We start from the raw sequence: 27290 nt of genomic DNA on the forward strand, positions 1-27290 counted from the left end.
AATTTAAAGAATTTGGAATTTTGCTGAAAGTTAGTGTCACTAAGCACAACCAAAGCTTAGAACAGAAGCAATCATGTAATTAGTTTACACTAAAAAGCATGCTTGCTTGAAATTTAGAAAGTATTTCAACAAAAATTCAGATTTTTCTCTTGTATTTTAACTTTCTACTTTTTTCTTTATGTTTTTTGTAATTAAGGAGTACTAAATAAGTTGAAGCTCTTACCAATGTATTCTATAAAGTGGCCTCTGAAAAAGAAGTGCCCCCTACAGAATGCATGATAAAAAAAAAAATCTCCTTGGTATAAAAGTTTGCAGGTTTCCCTGCTGACTCAGGGGTAAAGAAACCTCCTACCAGTACAGGAGATGCAGGTTCAGTCCCTTGATGAGGACGATCCCCTGGAGAAGGACATGGCAACCCATTCCAGTCTTCTTGCCTGGGAAATCCCATGGACAGAGGAGCCTGGCCAGCTACAGTCTATTGGGCCACAGAGTCGGACAGGACTGAACTGACTGAGCACACATAAAAGTTTGTACAATATCCTTTTTGTAGACTTGTACTTGAGGAAGAGAAGTTCCTACCTATGGATTTCATTGAAATAAATCTTGAACTGTACTAGATCTGCCATTTAAAAACTTTTAGTGAATAAGATAAAATGATCCACTGAATGTACTTTTTTAAACCAAGATTTAGTCTCTAGTAGTCATGGTAAATTAACTTCATGTGCCCGTTTTGATGAATTGCTAAGAAAGAATACTATGTTTAGTTAGGCTCTAGACTTATGATGGGGCCCAGTGGGTTAGAATCCCATGATTGTTGATATCTGTCTTTATCGTCGGAGAAGGCAATGGCACCCCACTCCAGTACTTTTGCCTAGAAAACCCCATGGATGGAGGAGCCTGGTAGGCTGCAGTCCATGGGGTCGCTAGGAGTCAGACACGACTGAGCGACTTCACTTTCACTTTTCACTTTCATGCAATGGAGAAGGAAATGGCAACCCACTCCAGTGTTCTTGCCTGGAGAATCCCAGGGACAGAGGAGCCTAGTGGGCTGCCGTCTATGGGGTCGCACAGAGTCGGACACGACTAAAGTGACGCAGCAGCAGCAATCTTTATCATAAAAGGGAAACTGTAGCATGTGTCCTGGATTTTTGCTAGTCCTGGTTTAGCCTACACTGCCATTTCAATGACTGCTAACCAAAGGTGATTACTGAGCATATGAAATATGCCTGTTGTATTTTTTTATTGAAAAATAGTTTAACAGTGTTGTGTTGGTTTCTGGGGTACAGCAACATGATTCAGTTATACTATATATATTATATGTATACACTTTTTAAGTTTTTTTTCCATTATAGGTTATTACAAGGTATTTCCACTATAGGTTATTACAAGGTAGTGAATATAGTTTCATATGTTATACAGTGGGACCTTCTTACTTATCTATTTTATATATAGTAGTGTGTATCTGTTAATCCCAAACTTAAGATTTATCCCTCTCCACTACTTTCCCTTTTGATAACCTTAAGTTTATTTTCTATGCCTGTGATTAGCTGAATTTTAAAATTTATGTACTTTAATTATATATAAATTTAAAATTACTTAATTCAATTACTGAAAAAATTTAGAGTTAAAAAATAATAACCATATATTTTATAAAATCTAATTATAATCTAGTATTTTTGAAGAAAATACAGTGTTCAAAATTGAGATGTGCTGTAAATATAAAATATATACTATATTTCAAGGACCTAGTACCCAAAGGAATGTAAAATATTTCATTAATAATTTTATAAAATTTATTATAATACTAATATTTTAAATATATTTGGTTAAATGTAACTAAAACTTCACATTTGTACTTTGTTAAAATGTCTACTAGAAAGCTTAATATATAGATGACTCACATTAAATTTCTGTTGAGCAGTGGTAGTCTATAACTATTAAATACATAATCTTTATAAAGCCTATTTATATTAATGTGTCTTATAATACATATTAATTTGATCATATATATCTTTTTTCCGTAGGGAAAAGTTTTTAAAATCTGGAGGACTCATTTTCTCTCAGAAGCTTCTCTTGCTCTTTTGCATGATTGCTTTTGGTGGTGGTTTCTCCATAAATTTAAGGTAAAATGTTTTTTTTAAACTTCTTTTTAAAAAGTTTGCAGCATAATTTTTCATTAATGGTAACACTGGTGTTTTTTTAATGTTCTTCTGATCCTATCACAAAGCTTGTTTTTTTAGTATTCTGCATATATTAGAAGTCATGTTTGAAATCTAGAGTTCTTTTAGAGGAGTTAAAACCTTAATGTGGATTTCAAAGATCCAGAGTCTGTATTAGTCAGAAAAAGAGTAGTTAAACACTGTAGTAAATAATAAAGTTGTAGCTTTACTCAGTAGTATAATGCACTGATGAACACTAAAGAGAAAATCCACTGCAAATCAGTGACATTGAAAGAGGTTTCACTTAGAAAACACAATATATCAGATGCAGAGAGGGTCCTCTCTTGATTCAGAAAGATGAAAACTCTGCTTAGGATTAAAAAGAGAAAGACATGGGTATCTGGGAAGCAGTAAAAGAATGGAAATAAGCAGTATGCGAGTCTTACATCAGAGAATACAGGAGCCTGGAGAAAGTGGTGAATACCAATGGCTGCTGTGTGGCCTCTGGATCTAGAAGAATGAAAAGCAGAGTAATGCTGGGGACCACGGCCCAAGCATTAGGAAGGTGTGCTGCCCCATCGGGGAAGTCTGATATTAGGCTCAGTTCTTCACCTCCCCAGCTCAAATTGCCCAAGGAAAACTGCTTATGGATTCTTTCATACAACGAAGGAATGAGTTCTATTGGTTTTTCATAAAACTATTTGAATAGAGCATTATGTTCCTTGTGGCTCAACTGTTAAAGAATCCACCAGCAATGCGGAGACCTGGTTTGATCCCTGGGATGAGAAGATGCCCTGGAGAAGGGAAAGGCTACCCACTCCAATATGCTGGCCTAGAGAATTCCATGGACCGTATAGTCCATGAGATCACAAAGAGTCGGACAACCGCTGAGCGACTTTCACTTCATCATCACTTCACATGTGTTAGAATAATTAATGTAATTCAAGGTAAGAGTATCTGTCCTGTATTTCTGATAACGTTAGGAGTTGAATGAGAAATAGGAAGTGGTGTATCAGTTCTACAAAGGTAATTATGTAGGGAAACATAAAATGAGACTTTCATTACCTTAAATTTCTTTTTCCAGATCTGGATTCCAAATTTATATTTTTCCATGATAACAGAGAGAAAGCATTACTTTCCCACTTAAATCTGTTAGGATTATATATATGACAAGTTTTTGAAGGAAACATAATCTAGCAATGTTTCTAGTAACTGCTTTGTCAAGCTACATTATTTGGAACAAACAGATCTGACACAAAAGTGTTAACAACCCACTACATTTATGGGGGTATCTGTGGAATAACAAGGAATTAGAAGTCATTTTGTCTTTAAGCAAACTATTCTCTCTAACTGCTGCCTTCCTGAAATTATAGTAATTATTTAAAAATCTTACAATTTAATAACATTTCCAATACCATTAAGATCTTTGATGTATTTTGAGGAACATTATATGATTGATCTGAGTGAGTGTTCTGCTGCTGTTCCAAGGGAACTGAAAGGGTATCCAAGTCATATTGAAGCAACATTTCCATGATTTAACCAGAACAGCGCCGGTTTCATCTGTTCTGTTGATTACATTTCACCTATGATTTTATTTCTAAGAGGGTTCTTTTGTTAAATATATGAAGCCAGTGAGCTAGATTAATAGCATGGCCTCTTGGGTTCCTAAATACATCAAATAAATGTGGTGAGTGCTCATACATTTTTACCAGCATTGTGTGGGAATATTTGTACTGTTAGGTAAGCTCATATTTCAAGCTGTGCTACATTTTCAGGTGAATACAAAACATATACATTCTGTCTATTTTTAGGTCCACCTTATAGGTGTGCTGTGGTTCATGGGGTCGCAAAGAGTCAGACACAACTGAGCAACTGAACTGAACTGAACTGATAAATGATAAATAGTACTGACTTTATAACTAGAATAACCTCCCCCCGAGCCACTAGTACAGTTTAATTACCAACAGCACAATATGAAATAATATATAATCATACTCCAGAATATAGCATGATTCAGTATGCTGACTCTGAAACTTATTTCAGTAATTGTTAGGTGACCAATATAAAAGCAAATTTCTTTTATTATCCGTGACTTAGTGGTAAATTGATCTGGTAGAAAAAGTGCTAGGCTTGAATCCAGGAAACAGTGATAGACTTTATTTTGGGGGGCTCCAAAATCACTGCAGGTGGTGACTGCAGCCATGAAAAAAAGATGCTTATTCCTTGGAAGAAAAGTTATGCCCAACCTAGACAGCATATTAAAAAGCAGACACTACTTTGCCAACAAAGGTCCATCTAGTCAAAGCTATGGTTTTTCCAGTAGTCATGTATGGATGTGAGAGTTGGATGGACTATAAAGAAAGCTGAGCACCAAAGAATTGATGTTTTTGAACTGTGGTGTTGGAGAAGACTCTTGAGAGTCCCTTGGACTGCAAGGAGATCCAACCAGTCAATCCTAAAGGAAATCAGTCCTGAATATTCATTGGAAGGACTGATACTGCAGCTGAAACTCCAGTACTTTAGCCACCTGATGCAAAGAACTGATTCATTTGAAAAGCCCCCGATGCTGGGAATGATTTAAGGCGGGAAGAGAAGGGGACAACAGAGGATAAGATGGTTGGATGGCATCACCAACTCAATGGACTTGAGTTTGAGTAAACTCTGGGAATTGGTGATGCACAGGAAAGCCTGGTGTGCTGCAGTTCATGGGGTCACAAAGAGTCAGACACAACTGAGTGACCGAACTGAGCTGAATTGAACTCACTCCAAGAAGTTAAAATTTTAAATCTGGATTTCCCAGTAGTTAGGGTGACATTTCAATACTTGGGCCACCTGATGTGAAGAACTGACTCATTTGAAAAGACCCTGATGCTGGGAAAGATTGAAGGCAGGAGGAGAAGGGGAGGACAGAGGATGAGACGGTTGGATGGCATCACCGACTCAATGGACATGAGTTTGGATAAACTCCGGGAGTTGGTGATGGACGGGGAGGCCTGGCGTGCTGCAGTCCATGGGGTTGCAAAGAGTCGGACACTACTGAGTGACTGAACTGAATTGAACTGAGGGTAAAACTTTGGGTTAGTCAAAAAATTGCTCTGAGCTTCAATAATCTCGTCTTCAAAACAAATAAAAACAGATTTAAAAAAACTCTCTCTTTTGCCCTAAAAGTAACATAAGTAAGAGCCCTAGTAACCTGTGAAATACTATATAAGTGTAATATGGATTCAGTGCAATAGAATTAAGATCTGGCTTTCAGAAACAAGTTTGAAAGTATTTATCAGTCAGTCAGGTCCAACTCTTTGTGACCCCATGGTCTGTAGCCTGCCAGACTCCCCTGTCCATGGAATTCTCCAGGCAAGAATGCTGGAATGGATAGTCATTCCCTTCTCCAGATCTTCCCAACCCAGGGATCAAACCCAGGTCTTCCACACTGCAGGCAGATTCTTTACCACCTGAGCCACCAGGGAAGCCCCCAAAACAAGTTTATCCATTAGTAAATGATGTAACTAAGTAGTTACTTCTTTCATAAAAACTTTAAGAATTACCTATTGTTTCTGTTTATTGGGAGTTAGGAAATGCATTTAAAGTTGTTTGTTTACATAGAAGTTGTTTAAATGGTATATAGGGTATATGGTAAGTGTTCAGTGGATACATCTATCATTATTATGTTTATTATTATATTCATAGTGAAAATACAGTGTTCCAAAAATTCCTGGCTAATGTATAGGCTAATGATAAAAGTTTCCCTGATGATGTTTGACTAGAAGAATTCCAGTAATGATATACCCTTAAAGGTTTCAAAATTGTCCATGGGACTTTGCCTCTCAAAATGATTCAGAAGCCTGGAAAGTGTATCACTTCTACCCATAAAATATCAAAGATAAGCCATATGTAACCCACAAAAATAACAACTTTTTTCAACTCATCATACAGAGTAAATCGGAAAGCAAAGAATGTTATGAGGGAAGAGTAACTGTATAATGAGGGCTTCCCTGGTGGCTCAGATAGTAAAGAATCTGCCTGCAATGCAGGAAACCCAGGTTCAATCCCTGAGTCCAGAAGATCCCCTGGAGAAGGGCATTCCAGTATTCTTGCCTGGGGAATTCCATGGACGGAGGAACCTGGCAGGCTACAGTCCATGGGGTTGCAAGGAGTTGGACACGGCTGAGTGACTAACATAAACACAAAGTAGTCAGTTCATCATTATGACATAACAGTGAAATATTTATATACCTAATTAAAATGCTTTGAAACATTTAATTAAAAATACTTAAAGGAGAAAGACAAATCTATAAATATAGTTAGATATTTCAGCACCTCAGTCTCAGTAATTGGTAGAATGTACAGAAATCAGTTAATGATATAGAATGAGGTAGATTATTTGAGCAATACTTTGTTAACCAACTTTACGTATCTAATTGATATGTATAAAGCATTCCTGTTAATGACAGTAGAATACACATTTTTCTCATGTACATATTAAATCTTTACCAACTATATTCTGGGCTAGGAAAACATTCTAATAAAATTAAAAGAATCAAGTCATATTTTTAGACCAAAATGGAATTATATGTAAATGGATAACAGAAAGCTATCTGGAAAATCCTCAAATATTTGGAAACTAACATACTTCTCAGGAACTATGGGTCAAACCAGAAATCAATAGGGAAATTGAAAAGTATTTTGAGCTTATTGAAAATGAAAATGTAGATTAAATTTGTGAGATATACCTCAAGCAGTATTTAGAAATTTAAAGCATTAAGATGCCTATATTTGAAATACAGAACGTTCTCAAAAACCATGACCCCAGCTTCTAGTGTAGGAAACTAGACAAAGAAATGAAAACCCGAAGTATGCAGAAGAAAGGAAATAATAAAGACCAGTTGTTGTCGTTTCTTAGTCATTCAGTCATGTCCGACACTTTTGCAATCCCATGGACTGTAACCCACCAGGCTCCTCTAGAAATGGGGTTTTCCAGGCAAGATTACTAGAGTGAGTTGCCATTAATTTATAAGAGTTCCCAAACAACCAATAACTCAAAGAACAAATCACAGGGGAAATTAGAAAATAGCTTGAGACAAATGAAAACAAAAACAGAACATACAAAACTTGCAGGGAAAAACAAAAGCAGTGCTAAAAGAGAAATTTGTAGTTTTAAACAAATCAATAAACAATATATCAACAACCTAAATTTACCTAGTAAGAAACTAGAAAAAGAAGGACAAACTGAACCCTTAGCTAATAGAAGGAGGGAATGAATAGATTAGAGTGGAGATAAATAAAACAGAGAATTGAAAAATAGTAGAGAAAAGCAACAAATTCGAAAGTTATTCCTTGAGGTCAATAAAATTGACACACCTCTAGCAAGAGTAAGAGAGAAGGAAATGGCAACCCACTCCAGGATTCTTGCCTAGAGAATCCTGTGGACAGAGGAGCCTGGTGGGCTGCTGTCCATAGGGTTGCAGAGTCAGACACAACTGAAGCGACTTAGCAACAGCAGCAGCAAGAGTAAGAGGACTCAAATTAAAGTCAAATAAAAGTAGGAATTTTACTATCAGCAAAGAAATAAGAAGGATTAAGAGGACTGTGAATAAACATATAATAACAAATTGGATAGCCTGTATAAAATGGACAAATTCCTAGAGATATATAATTTTCCAAGACTGACTAATGAAGAAATAGACAATCTAAATAGATCTATAACTAGTAGGGAGATTAAATCAGTAATCAGAAACCTCCCAACAAAGAAAGTCCCGGACCAAATGACTTCACTGATGAATTCTGCCAATATTTAAAGAAGAATTAAAACCATTCCTTCTCAAACTCTTCTAAAAAATTGAAGAGGGAATTCTCCTAGCTCATTTTATGAGACCAGTATTGCCGTGATACCAAAGCTAAAGATACTACCAAAAAAAAAAAAAAGTACAGATCAATATCCTCTTTGATGGATATTGATACAAAAGCCTTCAACAAAATACTAGGAAACTAAATTCAGCAGTATATTAAAAGGGTTATACAGCCTGACCAATGAGCTTTATTCCTGGAATGCAAGAATGATTTAACATGTGTTAAATAGCTAGATCTAATGAGCATATCAGTAACTTGAATACCCATCAGCTGTAGGATAACTTTTCTTTTCAAGCATAAAAAACATGTATAAAAATTTACCATACTATTTTGCTACTCAGTCTCCTGTGAAAGTATATTTGATGTGTACATTACACTGAATTGTATTAGTCAAAGACATGTTCTGAAACGTTCTGTCTAGATATTTCTTCATACATGATTGTAGGTTGTGTAGCTGAAACATGCCAACTTTATATATAATCTCATTTAATTCTCATACAACCCTAATCTTAGAACCACTTCCCATTATGTAAATGATCCAGAATTTTTAGCTATTAACATTATCATTATTGTTTCTGTTACTATCTCCATCCATAAACTTATTACAGAGTCATGAGAGCTGTATTGGAAGTTAGAAGACCTGGATTCTAGTCTGGCTTTCAGTTACTTAACTGTGTATCAGTTCAGTCGCTCAATCGTGTCCAACTTTTTGCAACCCAATGGACTGCAGCATGCCAGGCTTCCCTGTCCATCACCAGCTCCCGGAGTTTGCTCAAACACTTGTCCATCAAGTCAGGGATGCCATCCAGCCATGTCATCCTCTGTTGTCCTCTTCTCCTCTTGCCTTCAATCTTTCCCAGCATCAGGGTCTTTTCCAATGAGTCAGTTCTTCACATCAGGTGGCCAAAGTATTTGAGCATCAGCATCAGTCATACTTAACTGTGTATGACCTTAAATAATTCACTTAAGCTTTCTGGACAGTAGTAAAATCACTAAATTAGAGAAGTTTAACCTAGGTGATATCTAACTTCCATTTTAATTCTAAGATACTATACATTTATGAATCCCAGGTCATATGATTTGCTAATTTGATAGAAAATTACCACTGAATTTAATCATTTTTGGTGTTTATTACCAAAACCTATTAATGCCAGCTTGTGCTTCTACTGTTGATATCATAAATGAATTTGGATTCATCTCTTCATTGCTTAATAGAGCAAGAATTCAAGGTGCTACCTTAAGACCTTACCATAATGTTAACAGTATTATTACCTATAGATTTCTTCCTTCTTATAACTTACATGCAGAGTGCATCATGAGAAATGCTGGGCTGGAAGAAGCACAACCTGGAATCGAGATTGCTGGGAGAAATATCAATAACCTCAGATATGCAGATGACACCACCCTTATGGCAGAAAGTGAAGAGGAACTAAAAAGCCTCTTGATGAAAGTGAAAGTGGAGAGTGAAAAAGTTGGCTTAAAGCTCAACATTCAGAAAATGAAGATCATGGCATCTGGTCCCATCACTTCATGGGAAATAGATGGGGAAACAGTGTCAGACTTTATTTGTTGGGGCTCCAAAATCACTGCAGATGGTGACTACAGCCATGAAATTAAAAGACGCTTACTCCTTGGAAGGAAAGTTATGACCAACCTAGATAGCATATTCAACAGCAGAGACATTACTTTGCCAGCAAAGGTCTGTCTGGTCAAGGCTATGGTTTTTCCTGTGGTCATGTATGGATGTGAGAGTTGGACTGTGAAGAAAGCTGAGCACCGAAGAATTGATGCTTTTGAACTGTGGTGTTGGAGAAGACTCTTGAGATCCCTTGGACTGCAAGGAGATCCAACCAGTCCATTCTGAAGGAGATCAGCCCTGGGATTTCTTTGGAAGGAATGATGCTAAAGCTGAAACTCCAGTACTTTGGCCACCTCATGCGAAGAGTTGACTCATTGGAAAAGACTCTGATGCTGGGAGGGATTGGGGGCAGGAGGAGAAAGGGATGACAGAGGATGAGATGGCTGGAAGGCATCACCGGCTCGATGGACATGAGTTTGAGTAAACTCTGGGAGTTGGCAGGAAGGCCTGGCATGCTGCAATTCATGGGGTCGCAAAGAGTCGGACACGACTGAGCGACTGAACTGAACTGAACTGATGACATTCTACTTTGTTTTTAGTCTTTCATGTCACTATTTTACTAGTTCTGGCTATGGCTGTCTCATTCCAGTAATTGCTTTAATTTTATACTGAGTTACTTATTACGAAAGATTTGAAATGGCTATAGAATAATAGAAGGCAACTATGTCATTGACAGCCTTGTACATGCCAACCACTATTTAAGAACCTTCATTAATTCATCAGACATTGGTTTGCTTTCTATGTGCCAGGCACTGTGCTGAGGGCTTTAAATACAAAGTCAAACAAAATGCGATCCTTGTCCCAATTGAATTTTAAGATACTACTTTAAGGCATGTATATATTACCTACATTTGCAGATAAGGAGACCAGGACTTGCCCAGGATAGTGCAGCTAACGAATAACGGAACCAGCATTTAAATTCAGGTCTGCATGATGCCAAAAACCCATGCTCATTCCATTATAGCATCTGATCTGCCGTTTGAGAATAGATAGAATTACTGACATTATGTAAACAAATTCTAATTTTAAATTGTAATATCAATTATTTTAATTCCATACCTGTTTTATTTTTTAGCCTGACAGAGAAAATCAAGCTTGCTTGTTTGATAGAATTTCAGAAAGTTATGTGTCACTTTTCATGAGTATACCTCTAAGCCGAAAGGATACATTCTTTCAGGTAAATACAGAAGTTAAGTGGTTATACAAATTATATTTATAGCAAATGAACTATAAAAAGTTATTTTCTTTAAATACATAAGAGAATGCATTTTGTTACTTTGAAAGCAAAATTGCCTCAAGTAGAGTAAAAAAGCTAATATTTTAAGTTATGCCCCCAGCCCAGAAAATTGTATTCTGCTGAAAGCCTTACAGAATCAATTTGTTTGCATACTGAAAAATATTGACTTAACCTAAGCATATTCTTGATTTTTCAATCTACAAAATTATTTTCCTTTTACTTTATAAAGTATATTTTGGTCTAAGAGGACTTAACCTCTTGTGTTATGCATAAGTACAACACTAAGCACATGTGAACAGTAAAGAACAATGAACAAATTTATGAATCAAATGTTGTTTTACTATGTTAAAATAATTTGGTTAAAATCATTTATGTTCTTGAGTAATGTGAAATGAAGATGCATGGAATTTCATTGAGTATTTTGAAATGTAAACATCTAGCATTTCAAAGCAGAAGACGTATTCAAATACTTTGTTGAACTGACATCTGTAAAATCAGAAATATATGAGTATTTTCAAGTCAGTAAATGTTTTTATGGATAAATCCTAAAATAAAATAAATGTCTATCAGGAAAACATAAAATTGCCAAATATTTATACTCAATCTGGATCTAGCTTACAAAAATGTACATACAGTATTATAGAAGGAAGCCAGCAGTGGGCTGGGAATAAGGAGTCTACTACTAATTACACAGGTGATCTTGCAGACATTCAGTCTCTTCAATGCCATAGCCTGTTATCCATCAGATGAAGAGGTTGACTGATGATTCATAACTTGCCTTATAGAACACTGATATTCCAAAAGATAGACTAGCATTTTCTCTGCTAATATAAATTTATTTTTCTTATTTACAGGAAAAATATTAATGGTTAGGATTTTTGATCATTAAATTGCCTAGAGATGACAAAACTGGCTGGATTTCTCCTATCTATAATCCTTCACCTAGTCTGTCCTTTTGTGGTGGGTCTTGTCTGTCTACTACGTGGTTTGATAAAGTCAAGCATGCTTTAACACAAGCCTTAAGAAAAGAATTTTTAAAAGCCTATTTAATGTGAACAAACAAGCTGTGGCACAGTTACATATCCCTCATTCTGTAATTTCTAGTCTTACGTTTAGTGTCCGAATGTTCTCCTTGGGATGATGTGCCTTTTGATATCAAGATGTTGTCTTTATATCCTTCTCAAATCACAACTTGATTTTTTCTGAAGTCCCTATTTTCAGTGGCATTTTCCAAGGAAAAATTAGAAGTTATTTCAATACTTCCAAGTTATTTCAATACTTCTAAGATTCAAAGCCTCACCTGAGAAAAAATAACATGTACACCTTAGTGATTGGACCCTTCCCCCTGTGGTCTATCAGACCACCTCCCTACATATCTATTACCTCCGCGGCTGTTTAAGTAGAAGTGGAGCCTCATCTCTCATTGACTAATTTCTGTTTTAACTCATTCAAATAATTGGGAGTTTTGTTACTAATTGGCTCATCTGAGAAGAATCAAAAAATTATCTTCAGGTCTCACTATTCAGTATAAATTAATTGAATCTAAACATATGGTTTTTATTTCATTTCTTCCAATGTCATACAGTGATATTCCCTCAGAAAATTTCCCAACACTATCTGACACTTTATCTCTTTTCCCACGAATCTCCTAAAGCTGAGATATACACAGAAAACAAAATGTAAAAGTTCTCCTTACCTAGTTCAATTTTTTAATTACTAGCATAATTTTATATACCACAATCATGTGACTCTTTCCAGTAGCATATGTCCATGGCTGATTCAGTAAAATTAAATATATCAGTGTTTTTAAAGCATTCTTGCCTGCCTCTTTTTCCCTACCCCAAAAAAACTAATGAAATTCTTTAAAGAATACCATCACTTACCAGCAGATTTGAGCACTGCTGAGGTAGGTGACTATATTAGTTTCCTGTTGCTGGTGTAAAAACCATCATGGAGTTAGAGGCTTGAAGAAATGGAAATTCATTGTTTTACAGTTATGTAGATCAGAAGTCCAAAATGAGTCTTATGGGATTAAAATCAAAGTATCAACACAGCTAATTTCTTTAAGAAACCCAAAGGGAGAAATCATCTCTTGCATCTTCCAGTTTCTGGTGTCTGCCAGCCTTCCAAAATAGTAAATAGAATATTTTAAATCTTTAACATAAAAATCTGGTATCTTCCTGTGTATAGTTACTCCCCGAGAGAAACTTAGTAGTCAAGTGACTTTAAGTCTAATAGAATACTGGTAGTACTGTATATTAGTTGATATTCACTCATGGCTTTACAATTGGGGTTCAGTTCAGTTGAGTCACTCAGTCATGTCCAACTCTTTGTGACCCCATGGACTGCAGCATGCCAGGCGTCCTTGTCCATCACCAACTCCTAGAGCTTGCTCAAACTCTTGTCCATCAAGTCAGTGATGCCATCCAACCATCTCATCCTCTGTTGTCCCCTTCTCCTTCCACCTTCAATCTTTCCCAGCATCAGGGTCTTTTCCAATGAGTCAGTTTTTCACATCAGGTGGCCACAGTATTGGAGTTTCAGCTTCAGCACCAATGAGTATTCAGGACTGATTTCCTTTAGGATTGACTGATTTGATCTCCTTGCAGTCCAGGGGACTCTCATGAGTTTTCTCCAACACCACAGTTTAAAAGCATCAATTCTTTGGTGCTCAGCTTTCTTTCGGAGAAGGTGATGGCACCCCACTCCAGTACTCTTGCCTGGAAAATCCCATGGACAGAGGAGCCCAGTAGGCTGCAGTCCATGGGGTCGCTCAGAGTTGGACAGGACTGAGCGACTTCACTTTCACTTTTCACCTTCATGCATTGGAGAAGGAAATGGCAACCCACTCCAGTATTCTTGCCTGGAGAATCCCAGGGACAGAGGAGCCTGGTGGGCTGCCGTCTATGGGGTCGCACAGAGTTGGACACGACTGAAGCGACTTAGCAGTAGCAGCAGCTTTCTTTAAAGCCCAACTCTCACATCCATACATGACTACTGGAAAAACCATAGCTCTGACTAAATAGACCTTTGTTGGCAAAGTAATGTCTCAGCTTTTTAATATGCTGTCTAGGTTGGTCATAGCTTTTCTTCCAAGAAGAAAGCTTTTATTCCAAGGAGCAAACAATGTAGTATAACCTCAATAATAATTGGGGTTATGCTACATTAACTCACCTAAATGGACTTTAAATTATTTAAAAACATGCTTTTATTTCTCACCACACACACACAAAATGATAACTGTGTGATGTAATAGAGGTATTAGCTGATGCTGTGGTGGTAATCATATTGCAAAATACAAATATAGCAACATGTTGTACACCTTAAACTTACACAGTATTACATGTCAAATATACTTCAATTAAATGTATATATACTTTGTATTACAATGACTAGAAAGAGGGTATACTTTTTCTGAAAGAGGATATCAACAACAAGGTAAAATGAAATAAGTATAGAACCATTAAACCTTAACCGTTAACTTCATCCTTTATCCAAATTAAATTTTTTCCCCTAAATGCTAACAAATAGCTAAACTGATATGACTTTATTTTCAACTCTTCTTTGTTCATATTCGTCAGTTGTTGGAAGTACAAAGAGGCAAAAAAGGCCAAAAACAAGTTATAAGGAGAAAAAGGGACATGTATATTTCAAAAACTCAATAACTTCTTTGGTATTTGAGATGTTACATGAAATATGAAATTATTTTAATATGGCTCTGTTTTGGTAGGTGTATCCTGATTGTTTGGCACAAGCTATCTACGCAACATTCCAGGAAGCATTTCCAGAATCCAGTAATCTCTTTAATGATGAATTTAAAGAAGATCTAGGGAATAATATTTTTCTTTGGTTGTCAGGTATGAATGTTATTTAAGTTTTGATCACTACTTTGGTACCTAAAACTTTTGAATTGCAGTGTTTTGTTTAGTCAAAAATTTTGTAGTTCTTTGTCTTACAAAACAGAATATTGATGTCTGTGTTTCAAAATCATGATGATTTTCTTCTGAAAATTCTGTTATAATAAAATTAATCACTTATTAACTTTAGAAGGCAAATAATTTTATAGGCAGTGGAATTCTTGTAGAAACCAAAACTGCCACAGAAAGAAAACTGTATGATATATATTTTATATTTGTAAGAGAAGTATTTCAAGCTGCTTCTTTTAGAACACTGCTGGCATTTTTATAGCAGATAATACTGGGTAAATTCTAGAGCTAACTGAATTATTTATATAACATACCATCATTAATCAAGGGGAAAAAATGTTTGAATCATGATGTATGTGTGTGTGTGTGTGTGTAGGTAGGAGTTCAGTTTAGTCCGTCGTATCTGACTCTTTGAGACCCCATAGACTGTAGCACACCAGGCTTCCCTGTCTATCACCAACTCCTAGAGTTTACTCAAACTAATGTCCATTGAGTCAGTGATGCCATCTAACCATCTCATCCTCTATTGTCCCCTTGTCTTCCCACCTCCAATCTTTTCCAGCATCAGGGTCTTTTCCAATGAGTCAGTTCTTCGCATCAGGTGGCCAAAGTATTGGAGTTTCAGCTTCAACATCAGTCCTTCCAATGAATAATCAGGACTGATTTCCTTACGATGGACTGGTTGGATCTCCTTGCAGTCCAAGGGACTCTCAAGAGTCTTCTCCAACACCACAGTTCAAAAGCATCATTCTTTGGTGCTCAGCTTTATTTATAGTCCAACCCTCACATCCATACATGACTACTGGAAAGACCATAGCTTTGACTAGACAGCCCTTTGTTGGACAAGTAATGTCTCTACTTTTTAATAAGCTGCCTAGGTTGGTCATAACTTTTCTTCCAAGGAGCAAGCTTAATTTCATGGCTGCAGTCACTATCTGCAGTGATTTTGGAGCCCAAAAATAAAGTCTGTCACTGTTTCCAGTGTTTCCCCATCTATTTCCCATGAAGTGATGGGACCAGATGCCATGATCTTAGTTTTCTGAATGTTGAGTTTTAAGCCAACTTTTTCACTCTCCTCTTTCACTTTCATCAAGAGGCTCTTTAGTTCTTTGCTTTCTGCCATAAGGGTGGTGTCATCTGATATCTGAGGTTATTGATATTTCTCCCAGAAATCTTGATTCCAGGTTGTGCTTTATCCAGCCCAGCGTTTCTCATAATGTACTCTGCATATAAGTTAAATAAGCAGGGTGACAATATACAGCCTTGACGTACTCCTTTCCCTATTTGGAACCAGTCTCTTGTTCCACGTCCAGTTCTAACTGTTGCTTTCTCACCTGCATACATATTTCTCAGGAGGCAGGTCAGGTGGTCTGGTATTCCCATCTCTTTAAGAATTTTCCACAGTTTATTGTGATCCACACAGTCAAAGGCTTTGGCATAGTCAATGAATCAGAAGTAGACTTTTTCTGAAACTCTCTTGCTCTTTTGATGATCCAGCAGATGTTGGCAATTTGATCTCTGGTTCCTCTGCCTTTTCTAAATCCAGCTTGAACATCTGGAATTTCATGGTTCACATACTGTTGAAGCCTGGCTTGGAGAATTTTGAGCATTACTTTCTAGTATGTGAGATGAGTGCAATTGTGCAGTAGTTTGAGCATTCTTTGGCATTGGCTTTCTTTTGGATTGGAATGAAAACTGACCTTTTCCAGTCCTGTGGCCACTGCTGAGTTTTCCAACAGTCTATACAGTCAGCAAAAACAAGACCAGGAGCTGACTGTGGCTCAGATCATGAACTCCTTATTGCCAAATTCAGACTTAAATTGAAGAAAGTAGGGAAACCACTAGACCATTCAGGTATGACTGAAATAAAGTCCCTTAAAACTATATTATAAGTAGGAGTGGCAGAACTCAAAACACTGAAGGGAAGTAAAATTCCATCCTGGAGTACTTAGCTAGAGATTTAGGCACTTAGGTTTTAAAACTATGGTATTGGAGAGAAAAATCTCTTTCTGTCCAAACTTTGATTACTCTTTTATAATTGTTTTGTGTCAATTCTTAGTAACCAAACCATTTCTACAAGAAAATGTTTCATGTTTTAAGGAAGGAGTCCGTGGGAGGTAAATTCTAGAAAATAACCTGGAGCACCAGCCCCCTCCATCAAAATACATAAGACAGGAGTCTCCTAATTACAGAGAAAAATCCAACTAATTCAAATATAAGAAATAAAAAGAGAATGAGCACATCATTCAGACAAAAAAAAAAAAATACCATAAGAGAAAAAGTGAAGAACAAAACAGATTTCCTCCAGACCTGTTATAGACTACATTGTGTTCCCACCCCAAATTCATATTGATTTCTGTATGTAAATATTATGAGTCACTTCCTTACTTAATCCTTTTGTTTGAGCTTTATCATTCATTCTAGGGTTTTCAAGTCATTTATCGTACCATCTGCAAATATAGTTTTCATACTTCTTTTGCAACTGTTATGCTTTTAACTAGTTTCTGTGATGTATTCAAGCATGAATGTATGTAATATGCTGAGATGAGCAATAGCAATGAGTTAGGAGATTTATAAGGTAAATCCACTGGGGATGTCTACTTTAGCCTGTCCCTATTGGTCTTCAAAGCATTCTGCTTTGAACTGCCTGAGTTAAAGGCAAGAACACTAAATATAGATCCCATATCTGATTTAAATATCAGAATAGATAGTTTTCTTACTTCTAGCCTGAATACATTTGTTTGCAAATGCATATTCTTTGAAAGAGTTGGCTTAAAACTCAACATCCAGAAAACTAGGATCATGGCATCTGGTCCCATCACTTCATGGCAAATAGATGGGGAAACAATGGAAACAGTGACAGACTTTATCTTGGGGGGGGGCTCCAAAATCACTGCAGATAGTGACTGCAGCCATTAAATTAAAAGACATTTGCTCCTTGGAAGAAAAGTTATGACCAACCTAGGAAGAAAGGAAAGAAAGAAAGTGAAGTCACTCAGTCATATCCGACTCTTTGTGACCCCATGGACTGTAGCCTACCAAGCTCTTCTGTCCATGGGATTTTCCGGGCAAGAGTACTGTAGTGAGTTTCCTTCTCCAGGGGACCTTTTCTGGCGCAGGGATCGAACCCTGGTCTCCCACATTGTGGACAGACACTTTTACCACCTTAGCCACCAGCAAAGACCAACCTAAACAACATGTTAAAAAGCAGAGACATTACTTTGCCAACAGAGGTCCATCTAGTCAAAGCTATGGTTTTTCCAGTAGTCATGTGTGGATGTTAAGGTTGGACTATAAAGAAAGCTGAGTGCCAAAGAATTGATGCTTTTGAACTGTGGTGTTGGAGAAGACTCTTGAGAGTCCCTTGAACTGCAAAGGAGATCTGACCAGTCCACCCTAAAGGAAATTAGTCCTGAATATTCATTGGAAGGACTGATGTTGAAGCTGAAACTCCAATACTTTGGCCACCTGATGTGAAGAACTGACTCATTGGAAAAGACCTTGATGCTGGGAAAGATTGAAGGTGGAAGGAGAAGGGGACAGATATGGTTGGATGGCATCACTGACTCGATGGATGTGAGTTTGAGTAAACTCTGGGAGTTGGTAATGGACAGGAAAGCCTGGTGTGCTGCGGTCCATGGGGTCGCAACGAGTCAGACACAACTGAGTGACTGAACTGAACTGATTCTTCCAACATAGGCTATTTATCACTGTTGAACACTTGCTTCAGTACTTCTCTGTGGGCTGTTTCACCTTAGGAGAAAACATTTGTATAGCGAAAGGATTGATGTTTATTGCCTCTCCTTCACATCAGGCAGAGAAATGGTTTAAAGTGAAGGGTAGGTGTAGCTAAAATGGCAAGCTTAAGGAATCCTTGGGATGAAACTGTACCTTAGCCTCAATGTCTATATCCTGATTGTGGTATCATATTATAGCTTTACAAGGTGTTACCTTTGTGGGAAACTACATAGATGGCACAGGGATCTCTCTGTATTATTTGTTGCAAGTACATGTAAATCTACACTCATCTCAGAGTTAAAAAAAATTCAAACCTGCATTTTCTTAAGATAAAAGGTAGCTATGCAGGTGGAATTATATGAATATTCTGGACAACTACCAAAATCTACTAAAGCTAAACATATATTAAATTTGGACTCTCAGGTACATAACCTCCAGAAATCTACATATTTCTGTATACCAAAAGAACAAAATGTTCATAGCAATGCTATTCATATAATAATCAAAATCTACTGTTCAAATGCCCACAATAATATAAAATTTAGATAAACTGTGGAGTATTCATATAATGAAATACTGCCAGCAATGAGGATGAGTGAACTACAATCGTATACAGTAGTAAACAAATCACACAAACAAGGTTGAGGGACCAGGCACAAAAAGGTAGATCCTGTATGAGTTCTTTGATACAAAGTTCAAAATCTGACAAAACTAATCCATGGTGTTACAAGCTGAATATTTTGTTTCTGAGGGCTGGTAACTTGCACGCCATGTATTAAACTTGAAAAGATTCACTGACCTGTACATAATTGTTCATTTTTATTTTTATGCATGGATAAGAATTTAAGTTGAAAACAAAGGCAGTAGTGGTGGCTGCACTAGAGCCTCTGTGATTTATTTGACATGAATGTGTTTGTACAGATTTCTGTCACAATGCTTTTTCTCACATTGCATATCTATCAAGACTCACATGTTTTCTGAGTTCTATGCTCATAAATGACCTTTTCACCTTTTACTATGATTTTATCTCTCAATTGTGATTGATTATTTTGTTTTGGCTAGAGCACTTGTTGAAGGAATTTAAAAAGACATTTTTCTTATTTCTTTGTTGGAGAAATATTTATATCATAGATCTAAAATACTTAATTTCTCCTCGTTAATATATGAAAAATTCCTTTTTTAAAAGATGATTCATAGCTTTATTTGTTTCTTTGCGTTATATCCAGTTTGATTACTTACATTGTCAGTTGGCTTTCATTTTGGTTCGTTTTTCACAGATTTTTTTTTTTTTTTACCAGAGTTCCTTATTTGTTGTTGTTTGGTTGCTAAATCATGTCCGACTCTTTGCAACACCATGGACTGTAGCCCCACCAGGCTTCTCTGCCCATGCGGTTTCCCAGGCAAGAATACTGGAGTCAGTTGCCATTTCCTTCTCTAGGGGACCTTCCCAACCAAGGGATGGAACACGTATTGGCAGGTGGATTCTTTACCACTGAGCCACATGGGAAGCCTAGAGATCCTCATATACAATAAGAAAAAAGCACCAGAGCTTGTGTTAGTTTCCTATTACTGATGCAGCAGATTACTACTTAGTTTAAAGCAACGTAAGTATATTATCCTAGAGTTCTGAAAGTCATAGGTCCAAAATGAGTTTCACTAGGGTAAAACCAAGATGTTGGGAGAGCTGTGTTATTCTAGAGGCTCTAGGGAAAATCTCTTTGTAGCTTTTCAGAAGCTGTTTCCATTCTTTGCCTCATAGCCTTTCATCATCAAAGCCCACAATGACTAGTCATCTTTCTCATATTGCATCATTCTAATACTGACTCTTCTACTTCCCTCTTCCATATCTATGACTCTTCTGAGTACATTAGGTTCACCTGGACAAGCCAGCATACTGTCCATATTTTAAGGCTAGCCAGTTATTAACTTAATTCTGTCTGCTTCCTTAATTCCTCTTTGCCGTGTAACATAACATAGTCACCATTTGGGAACATTAAGATATGGAAGACTTTGGAGGATACTTCTGCCTAATATAGAGACACATTAAGATTTTGTATGATTGGCTAGGTTTTAGCACAAGCTTTATGACTGTCCTATGTGGCAGCTTTACAATGAGTAAGATGAAGTTTTGTGCTCTGACTTCTGGCTTCTGCTTAGGATGTAAAAAACTAAAATATTACTTCCACTCTTCTACCTGAAAACACTAAACTACCTGCAAATTTGAAACTTTCCTTGAGCCCATCAGAGGTTCCAAGGCAGTCAACCCAAAATCTACAGAAAGACAGGTGCCTCCAAGGGAAGACCAGATGTCAGCACTTGCTCACGTGGGACAGATGCAGCTAGATGCATTAAAAAGGCAGTAAGAAGAATTTAGCCAAAATTTCTAATGAATTACTTACAGCTGAGTATGGTCTAATGTGACCATATAGGATACTTAGGAGCTTCATAAACAAGGAGGAAGTTGACATTACAAGTTTCTCTCCAGATATTTTATAAGTAACAATTGAGGATGGTATGACAGTCTTGAGAAAGCCTGGGGGAATATAAGAGAAACCACTACAAAAAAGGCATTAAGCCTTGCCTGGACCCTTCTCTTCCATCTCCTTTGTGTTAACAACAACAAGCTTTAAGTCACAGCAGGAGGAGGGAGAGAGGTTGCAGGGAGGAAGGGCAGCAAATCCAGCTGCCCTTAGCGAAGGAATGGAGATAAAACTCACCCCAGAAACAGAACTACCTATCAAAAGACAAATAAATAATCAGAACCAGTTTTAGATAAGGCACAGGTATTAGAATATTAGACAGAAAATTTCAACTACCTATGAGTAATGTGGTAAATGCTCAAGTGGAAAAGATGGATAACATGTATGATCAGATATGTAATTTGAGTGAAACATGGAAATTAAACAAAAAAGGCCACACAGACCAATGGAAGAAGAGTGAGAACCCAGAAATAAACCCTCACAAACGCAGTCAACTAATATTTGACAAAGAAGCCAAGAATACTCAATAGGAATATGATCATCTCTTCAATACATGGCGTTGGGAAAGCTGAATCACCACATGTAGAGTAATGAAATTTGACTCCTATCTTATTGTCATCCAGTTGCTAAGTTGTGTCCGACTCTTTGCAACCCCGTGGACTGCAGCACACAGGCTTCCCTGTCCTTCAGTATCTCCCAGAGTCTGTTCAAACTCACATCCATCGAGTGATACCATCCAACCATCTCATCCTCTGTCATGTGCTTCTCCTCCTGCCCTCAATCCTTTCCAGCATCAGGGTCTTTTAAATTGAGTCAGCTCTTTGCATCAGGAGGCCAAAGTATTGGAGCTTTAGCATCAGTCCTTCCAATGAATATTCAGAGTTGATTTTCCTTAGGATTGACTAGTTTGATCTCCTTGCTGTCCAAGGGATTCTCACGAATCTTCTCAAGCACGACAGTTCGAAAGCATCAGTTCTTCAGTGCCCAGCCTCTTATTGTCCAATTCTCACATTCATACATGACTACTGGAAAAACCATAGCATTGACTGTATGAAACTTAGTCAACAAAGTGACATCTCTGCTTTTTAATATGCTGCCTAGGTTTGTAGTAGCTTTTCTTCCAAGGAGCAACTGTCTTCTAATTTCATGGCTGAAGTCACCATCTGCAGTGATTTTGGAGCCCAAGAAGAGAAAATCTGTCACTGTTTATACTTTTTCCCCTTTTATTTGCCATGAAGTGATTGGACTGGATGCCATGATCTTAGTTTTTTGAATGTTGAGTTTTAAGCCAGCTTTTCCACTTTCCTCTTTCACCCTCATCAGCAGGCTCTTTAGTTCTTCCTTGCTTTTTGCCATTAGAGTGGTAGCATCTGCATGTATGAGTCTGTTGATATTTCTCCCAGCAATTCTTGATTCCAGCTTACTATTCATCCAGTGTGGCATTTTGCATGATGTACTCTGCATATAAGTTAAATTAGCAGAGTGACAAAATACAGCCTTGACATACTCCTTTCCCAATTTTGAACCAATCTGTTGTTCTCTGTCTGGTTCTGACTGTTGCTTCTTGACCTATATACAGGTTTCTCAGGAGGCAGGTAAGGTGGTCTGGTATTCGCATCTCTTTAACAGTTTTCCAGTTTGTTGTAATCCACACAGTCAGAGGCTTTAGTGTAGTCAATGAAGCAAATGTTTTTCTGGAATTCCCTTGCTTTTTCTATATCACTCACAAAAATTAACTTCAAATGGAGGAAAGAACTGAAACCATAAAACTCTTAAGAAGAAAACATAGTGGAAAAGCTCCTTATATGTCTTGGCAATAATTTTTTGGATATGATATCAAAAGCACAAGCAACAAAAGCAAAAATCAGTAAGTGAAACTACATCAAACTAAAAAGCTTCTGCACAGTAAAAAAAAAAAATCAACAAAATGCAAAATGAATTTATTAAATATATGTGCAAATCATATGTTATAAGGGATTGATACCCAAAAGCTAAAAGGAACTCAATAGCAAAACAAACAAACAAACAAAAACTATGTGATTTTTAAAATAGAGGAACTGAAGACATTTTTCCAAAGAAGACATACTGATGTCCAACAAGTACAGGAAAGGATGTTCAGCATCACTAATCACCAGGGAAATGCTAGTCAAAACTACAATGAGATATCACCTCACACCTGTTAGAATGGCCATTTTCAAAGTGACTACAAATAACAAATATTGATGAGGATGTGAAGAAAAGAGAACCCTTGTTGTTGGTCAAAATGTAAATTGGTAGAGCCACTGTGGGGAACAGTATGGAGGCTCATCAAGAATGAAAACTAGAGCTACTGCGTAAGTCAGCAGTCCCACTTCTAGCAACTAGACTGCCTCTTTCTCTTGATCCCCTGCCAGGCCGTGGTGTGGAGTGAGCGGAACTAGGCATTTGCCCTTTGGACTGGGAAGTGTGATGAGGTGGCTGCCATCTGTGCAAGTCTCTCGCTGCTCTGATTGTTAGCAATCTGACATACACACCCGCCTCACAAGTAGAGTCTAGGCTTCTCCAGCTCTCCCATCTGTCTCAGTGGATTTCCCGGCAGACAAGGGGGCCTCCCCGGGGCAAGGATGCACGTGTGTGGACCTTCTCTTCCATACCCCTCCAGGGGCGCTGGTCCCACCCTAACGCCTTCCCCTCCCCCTGTAATTCTGCCCAGTTACATGGAGATCTTTCTTGCAGTTTTGGCTTTATAAAAGATATCCTGCTGGTTTCCAATTAGTTGGTTTTTTGTTTTTGTTTTTGTTTTTTAAGTTGTCTTCCATGTGTAGATATATTTTGGATGTGTTTGTGAGAAGTGAGCTCCATGTCTTCCTACTCTGACATTGATCCCCCATTCAATAAGAAACTATCTTTTAAATATCCCGATCTGTTGACCTTCCTATACCCCAGATTTTCCACTAATATACCATATATTTTAAAACACAGACAATATTGAGAAACATTCAAATGAATTGTTTTGAATATTTTATCTAGTGGCAACTAATATAAAATAAGCAATGACCAAATTTAAAAACACTTCAAAAATTCCAATTTGATATCAAAATACAACAAATAATCCTCATTGAATGCTCACTACTGGGAAAATATTGGATATATTTTATGAGTATGTCAGTGTATGTTAATATGTTTATTATATTTTATGTTTGTTTTTATATTCATGTTTCCCAGTTACTGAATGCTTTAACATATACATACTCAATTAACCATCAGAATAAGCATATGAAGTATACTAAGGAATTTATATTGTTCTCATTTTTACTGCTGAGGATATAAATGTTTTGTGTGGTTAAATCAATTATTCAACCCTACACAGCTTTTGGAACAAAAGTGGAACTTTTTAAATAGAATTTATTTTTAAATTTTAGAGTGTTATAATCTAGTCAAAAACATTATTTTGAAAATAATAGATACAGAGAGGGAAAAAATTTTAATGTAATCATCTATTGATTGTTGCTCAGAGGCAATCATGTTAACAATTAAGCTACAGTCACACATCTGTATAAGGTAAAATTGTCCTTCACATAAAAACAATTCTATGATTACTTTTATATGTTAATAAATACTTACAAGGTAACTTTTTATGGATACTTCATGATCCACTGTTTGGATGTACTATCGTTGGATATTTAGGTCCTTTCAAGTTTTCACAATGTTAATCTTCCCTTATGTCTGTTTATGAACTTAGCTTGTATTTTTGAGTCAGAAGGGTATATATCATGTTTATCTCTTTTCTGATTCACTGTCTTATATGGTAAGACATTAACATTTCTGTATAGAGATTCCCTCATTTGAAACCTAAGACTGGCAGTTCTCACAGGACTGTTGTGAGAATTAAATGCATAATACTCAAAAAAAGGCTTCAACAGATGTTTTTAAAATAGTAATTTCTTTGGTTAAATATACATTTTGTATTAACAGGTTTACCACCTCAAAAAGGATTTTGGACCCACTGGAAACTGAAAGAACTCTCCACAACCACCATTCATGGTAGCAAGAAAATGCCTTCAAAATCTATAAAGGACATGATTGCAAGAAATCAAGAACAGATATCAGCTTGTAAGTAAATTTATTATATATTGCTTACTGAAATAGCCAAAATCAAATATATCATTATTCATTTATCAGAATTTTTTAATGACTTACTTTCTGGTGAGAGTCTTAAAATAACATTTAATTTATAGATGGGTGGAGAAGGAAATGGCAACCCACTCCAGTACTCTTGCCTGGAGAATCCCATGGAGGGAGGAGCCTGGTAGGCTACAGGCCATGGGGTCGCAAAGAGTCGGAGACGACTGAGCCACTTTCACTTCACTATAGATGGGTATTATATTAATTTGAATACTGCTTTATGTTTTTAGTTTTTCATTATAAAAATTACATGTACTTAAGTCCTTTTCTCATTTACACTTATTATGATTTTAATATTAATTTCAGGGAACTTCTCATGTATAAGAATGCTACAAATACTCTTACTTTTTGGCTGTATTGCTAACTGGTTAGTAATGTATTTTACCAATAGATAAGCTTAAAATGTTTTATTCAGTAAATTTAAATAATGCCTTTGTAGAGTGTCAGTTTTGGGGCATATTTATCAGGGCTTACTTAACCTAATATGAAAACACAATCTACCTGCTTTTATCTAGTACTTTTAAATTTCCATTATTATATTTGTTACAAAGGGAGATAGTTAGATTCCAGTATTTTGTTTCCAAATGCTCACTTTTTAGATAATCCACTTACAGACTACTTGAAATACCAATTCACATGGATATATTTTTGTGTTCTCTTATACCTGCCAAATTTCTGAGATAAGACCAAACTTCTTAATTACTCTATATTAAAAAGCACTTTAAGGCAAGCTCATGTCTCTCTAATTTATACTATATTTCAATACTAAACCCTGGTCTGGTGCTCAGGCCTCATTACTGACCGACTAAACAGAATCTCAGACTCAGTATATTTTTTAAAGGTACTCAGATGACTTCAATTTGCAGGCAAAGATAAGAACTCCTAGTGTAAAGGGAAATACCTTTCCATTATACTTCTTGATATAGGCTGGTGGAAGGAGGGACTAACCTCCTCAACCTACTCTTCTGAAAACTCTCTCTTCAGTTAGTTTTTTATTCTAAAATTGTTTAATTGATTAATTACTGCTTTTCTGATTAGTGCTTTGATTTTTTGCCACTCTTATCTCTATAGATAGCATTCTGTCTTTTAGTAGTTATGTGAAATTTCTTATTTGCTAATGTTACCCTTGTTTTTATAGAACTTCATACGTATTTGTTATTTTGTATAGAAAGAGAGATAATTTACTATTTTGACCCAATCTCAAACATCTCTTTTTGCTTCTTAGTTTTACATGTGAAAAATAAGTTGGCTAAATAGAAAATTAAGGGACTTTTAATTTTTTGAAGTTTTAACTTATAGGAAAGTGGTAAAAATAGTGTAAGGAACTCCCATATATTCTTTATCCACCTGTTGTTTGAATTTGTTCTATTTGTTTTATCATTCTCTTTTTTTATATAAGCATTTAAAGCTATAAATTTCCCCAATTACTGTTTCAGCTACTTTCTGCATATTTTGATGTTATATTTTCATTGTCATTTAATTCAGAATATTTTCTAATATCCAGTATAATTTCTATTTTGATCCATGGGTTATTTAGAAGTGTATTACTTAATTTTTAAAAATTTAGGGTTTTTCTGGATATCTTAAAATTACTGATTTCTACTTTAAAAAATAGTGATCTGATCTACTTTTAAAAATAATGATTTCTACTTTTAAAAATAGTGATCTGTACAGTCTTTTGTAGTGCACTGAGATTTGTTCTACAGTACATGATCTGTCTTGGTAAACATTCCGTGTGCACATGAGAAGAATATATATTCTGCAATTATTTTGTCTCAATTAGATCAAGGTGGTTTATCGTGGCGCAGATGATAAAAGCGTCTGCTTGCAATGCGGGAGACCCGGGTTCAATCCCTGGGTGGGGAAGATCCTCTGGAGAAGGAAATGGCAACCCACTCCAGTACTCTTGCCTGAAAAATTCCATGGATGGAGGAGCCTGGTGGGCTCCAGTCCACAGGGTCCCAAAGATTTGGACACAACTGAACGACTTCACTTTCACTTTGCACTTTAGATCTTCTGTATCAGGGTTCAGTAAACTATCTGGCCTATTTTTATATATCCTATGAGCTAAGAATGATTTTTCCGTTTTCAGGGCTGTAA

The 27290-nt window shown here is 36.5% G+C and overlaps 1 protein-coding gene across 3 annotated transcripts in view; it reads left to right on the plus strand.

Moving 5' to 3' along the window:
• The window catches only part of FAM227B (family with sequence similarity 227 member B), a 212363-nt gene that overhangs the window by 26148 nt on the left and 158925 nt on the right, over positions 1-27290 (plus strand). For all 3 annotated transcript variants that reach the window (XM_059890867.1, XM_024998054.2, XM_059890866.1), the window contains exons 8-11: positions 2025-2123; positions 10721-10822; positions 14613-14739; positions 24981-25118. In XM_059890867.1, the coding sequence (XP_059746850.1) occupies positions 2025-2123; positions 10721-10822; positions 14613-14739; positions 24981-25118 (466 nt within the window). The remainder of the gene's footprint in view (positions 1-2024; positions 2124-10720; positions 10823-14612; positions 14740-24980; positions 25119-27290) is intronic.

The sequence above is a fragment of the Bos taurus genome, chromosome 10 (assembly GCF_002263795.3).
Source record: "Bos taurus isolate L1 Dominette 01449 registration number 42190680 breed Hereford chromosome 10, ARS-UCD2.0, whole genome shotgun sequence".
NCBI lineage: Eukaryota > Metazoa > Chordata > Mammalia > Artiodactyla > Bovidae > Bos > Bos taurus.